This window comes from Salpingoeca rosetta (genome assembly GCF_000188695.1).
Source record: "Salpingoeca rosetta unplaced genomic scaffold supercont1.74, whole genome shotgun sequence".
Classification (NCBI taxonomy): Eukaryota; class Choanoflagellata; order Craspedida; family Salpingoecidae; genus Salpingoeca; species Salpingoeca rosetta.
In genome coordinates this window covers 2,501-6,358 of record NW_004754860.1, presented here as the reverse complement: position 1 = coordinate 6,358, position 3,858 = coordinate 2,501, and the positions used below count along the sequence as shown (strand labels likewise).

At 55.0% G+C, this 3,858-nt stretch overlaps 1 protein-coding gene across 1 annotated transcript in view; it reads right to left on the bottom strand.

Moving 5' to 3' along the window:
• Positions 1-239: 239 nt before the first annotated feature.
• PTSG_11433 (uncharacterized protein) overlaps positions 240-3,858 on the bottom strand; it is a gene marked incomplete at both ends in the record, with an annotated part of 3,722 nt that continues 103 nt past the window's right edge. Inside the window, 10 exons of the mRNA XM_004987498.1 lie at positions 240-262; positions 674-796; positions 1,028-1,149; positions 1,312-1,402; positions 1,596-1,666; positions 1,844-2,016; positions 2,246-2,349; positions 2,662-2,833; positions 2,983-3,061; positions 3,710-3,791. Coding sequence (XP_004987555.1) covers positions 240-262; positions 674-796; positions 1,028-1,149; positions 1,312-1,402; positions 1,596-1,666; positions 1,844-2,016; positions 2,246-2,349; positions 2,662-2,833; positions 2,983-3,061; positions 3,710-3,791 — 1,040 coding nt within the window. The remainder of the gene's footprint in view (positions 263-673; positions 797-1,027; positions 1,150-1,311; positions 1,403-1,595; positions 1,667-1,843; positions 2,017-2,245; positions 2,350-2,661; positions 2,834-2,982; positions 3,062-3,709; positions 3,792-3,858) is intronic.

The window sequence follows — 3,858 nt, the reverse complement described above, 5'->3', positions numbered from 1 at the left end:
AGGACCAGGTGACGTGGAGCACACTGAACGGCGGTGACATTGCTCAATGTGTGCATGCATGTGTGTGTGTGTTTATGTGTTTGTGCGTGTGCTTACGTGTTTGTATGTGGGCGTGTGCGTGTGTGTGCGTGTGTGTGCGTGCGAGTCCATGGTGGCGCATGGACCAAGCCCACACATGACGATGACGAGACGCAAGTAAGCCACGACAACATGTTACTCACAGGCGGTAACCAACTCACGTTTTCTGTGCAGGTGTTTCCGCCTTTGTGGATGAGCAAGGCCACCAAGAAGCAAGTGTTGGTTGTGAAACAAACGCAGGGCGTGAGCTGCGGTACACAGCTGGTACACGGCAGGTACACGGCAGGTACACGGCAAACAGCTTGCACTCATGGTCATGGTCGACACACAGTCACACATACGCACGCACAGACGTCACAGATACAGATGCACACATGCTCACACATGGACACACACACACACACACACACACACGAGAAGGAAAATTACACCACTCAACGACCATAGGCACACACACACACACACACACACACACACACACACACACACACACACACACACACACACACACACACACACACACACACACACACACACACACACACACACACACACACACGTGTCTCCACGCGAACGTCAGCGCGCATGAACGGACGTACAGGGTGAGGAGAACGGTGCCGAGCATTTCGTGGGTGAGGTGGAGGTGATGGATGTACGCGCGTGTGAAGTTTGTGCATGCGTAACATTGACATCCAGGAAGCAGCGGAGTCATGTCCGTCTGTCAACCGCAAGGCAGCGCAGCAGATGTAAGCCCGCGCATACACAGGCGAACAGATGGGAAGGAGGGGCAGGCAGGCAGGCGGATAGGCAGCTAGGCAGGGAAACACACACATACATACACATATACAGGCACAAACGAAAACACACACACAGACACACCTACACACACACACCTACACACACCTACACACACCTACACACACACACACACACACACACACACACACACCTGGTATTGGTCGGACCACAGGTCAATGAAGAGCGGGTTCGGGTTTGGGGCCTGTGGTGGCGTCTCAAGGTCGAGCACAAATGCATGCCCATCCTCTGCTTTCTCGTAGCAAAAATGGCTATCTGGCTCACACAACAGCCGCACGCACGATCGGAGATTGGGGGGTGAGAACAGCATTTTATCGTTGCGATGAGGCCATGGAGCACCAAACCGCACCAAACTGCACCGACATCATGGGCATCAAACTGCGAGCACGCAGGCATTGTGTCACTGCCTGCACGAACCAAAGAGGTCTGCCCCTGCTTCGATGGCGGCAATGATCTCGTCAAGACGCGAGATCCCGTGCACGAGCCGCGGCTTTGACGCAGGCAGCTCCTGGTGCACATTTGTGGAGGGCGAGGGGGAACGGTTGTTGTGGGGTGGCGTGAATGCACAGACGAAAGCAAGTGAGTGAGTGAGTGTGTGTCAGAAGGTGTATGTTTCAGTGAAGGGACGAGCACGGATGTACGAGTGAACGGAGACGCAATTCACACGCGCGTAACAGGACAGGCCGTGTTCATGGTCCCACCTTCATGCACTCAAGTGCGTTGAGTGTTTCCTGCGACGTTTCACCGGTGTTGAGACCCTCGAGCGTAAAACCTGCATGACCGCAAGTCATGGCAGTATGACATGGCTTGTTCAAAACATCAATCACACCAACACACACACACACGCACAAGCACACACACACACACACAAGCACACACACACACACACATACACATGCTGCGCGCACTATGTCACTCTGTCCTTCCCCTCGTTCACGCAAGGCGAGACCTTGGACGTTGGTGTCGGCGGCGAGGGCCTGCGCGGCCTGCTGGCGGATCTCTGGAGAGCGCCCGCCGACAATCGGCGCCCAGATCTGTGGTGTCGTGCTGGTTGTAGTGGTGGTGGTGCCCAGCTCATCGTGCAGCTGCTGCACGTAACGCGAGGTGCGCTGGACGGCCTTGCTGTTGTGGTGGCAGATGCACGGTTGTGGTGCACGTGAGCTGTGCGTTTGTCTGTTTGTGTGTCATGGTGCAGTCAACGCGGCACCCAAACAAAGAGTTTAGGCTGACCCTACTTCAACACGAACGGGCGAGCATCGCAGAAGAAATGATTGTGCGGAAGGGTTCAGGCGGCATGCAGTTGCAGACGTGGTCGTGACATCATATGGTACCCCCCCCCCCCTACGCGTACGTGTGTCGGCGGTCGCTGACGTGTGACGACTGAACGTCGGGCAGTGCAACGGCAATTGCCGGCGAGCACGCGCGAAGCAGCCTCGCATACAGCTTCGTGCCAACCTGCAGTGTGCGTGAGCGAGGACCGAAAGTGCATCTTGTCAGCAAATGCACTGTCCAGTGTGAAGGTCATCCTTGCTGGCAAGGACGATGCAAATGCAGACCCCTCAGAGTGTCACAGACATCATCAGTCCGTCCACAACGTACAGCGCGCACACACACTCACACACACGCACACACACACACACACACTCATTCACTCTCACACACACTCACACAGACACACTCACTCACACAGACACACACACACACACACACACACAGACACACACTCTCACTCACATGTTCTATCTAAGTGCAGAGTGGCACACCCACCTTTTGCCGGCCGACTCGGGTCCAGATGGAAATCTGTGAATCGGAGTTACGCTGATCTGGTGGCTGTCGTCCTGGCTCAAAGGCAGAGAAGAGTACGACCCCAGGCAGGTTGGCGAAGGAAGCATACGTGTCACCATACTTCTCCATGGTACTTGGACCAGGCTCCACCACGCTGGCGAATCAAAAGAGGGGTTGTACATGGGCAAGCGTGCGAAGTGACAGTGTGTTAGTGAGTGGTTGAGCAAGAGAGTGAGCCAGTGAGGCATGTGAATGCTCTTGGGCTGAGGTGGGTGATGATTGGTTGCATAGGAGGTAACTTACAGGCCGCCAACGGGAACGTGCATGACAAAGGGATCGGGAAGCGACTCCAGCAGGTCCCGCTGCAAGTGCCTTGGTGCTCCTACGTGCACATACGTGAAGAACCAAAAAAAAAAAAAGGGGGGGGGGGGTTCGTGGGGGTTGTTGCTGAATGTCAGTAGGCTGTGGATGATGATGTTGATGGTGATGATGGTGATGGTCGTGGAGGTGATGGTCGTGGAGGCGATGGTGGTAGGGGTTGTGCCGCGGGGCATTGCACATCATTACAAACCATCCACAGACACAAACACACACATACACACACGAAGGTACACACAGACACACACGAAGGTACACACAGACACACACACGACGCACACACAGACAGACACACACACACACACACACCTTGGTGCTCCTACGTGCACATACGTGAAGAACCAAAAAAAAAAAAAGGGGGGGGGGGGTTCGTGGGGGTTGTTGCTGAATGTCAGTAGGCTGTGGATGATGATGTTGATGGTGATGATGGTGATGGTCGTGGAGGTGATGGTCGTGGAGGCGATGGTGGTAGGGGTTGTGCCGCGGGGCATTGCACATCATTACAAACCATCCACAGACACAAACACACACATACACACACGAAGGTACACACAGACACACACGAAGGTACACACAGACACACACACGACGCACACACAGACAGACACACACACACACACACACACACACACACACACGAATGTACACTGACCCATGGAGCAGTGAAGCACCGCCGATGGGGTGGGCACGTTGCCCAGCCTGCCAAGCCGGCCTCCCTGACAGCACCGCTCCACCTGCAACACAAACACACAGCGTTAGGAAGCGCACACACATCAACAGTGACAATCACAAGCACACGCA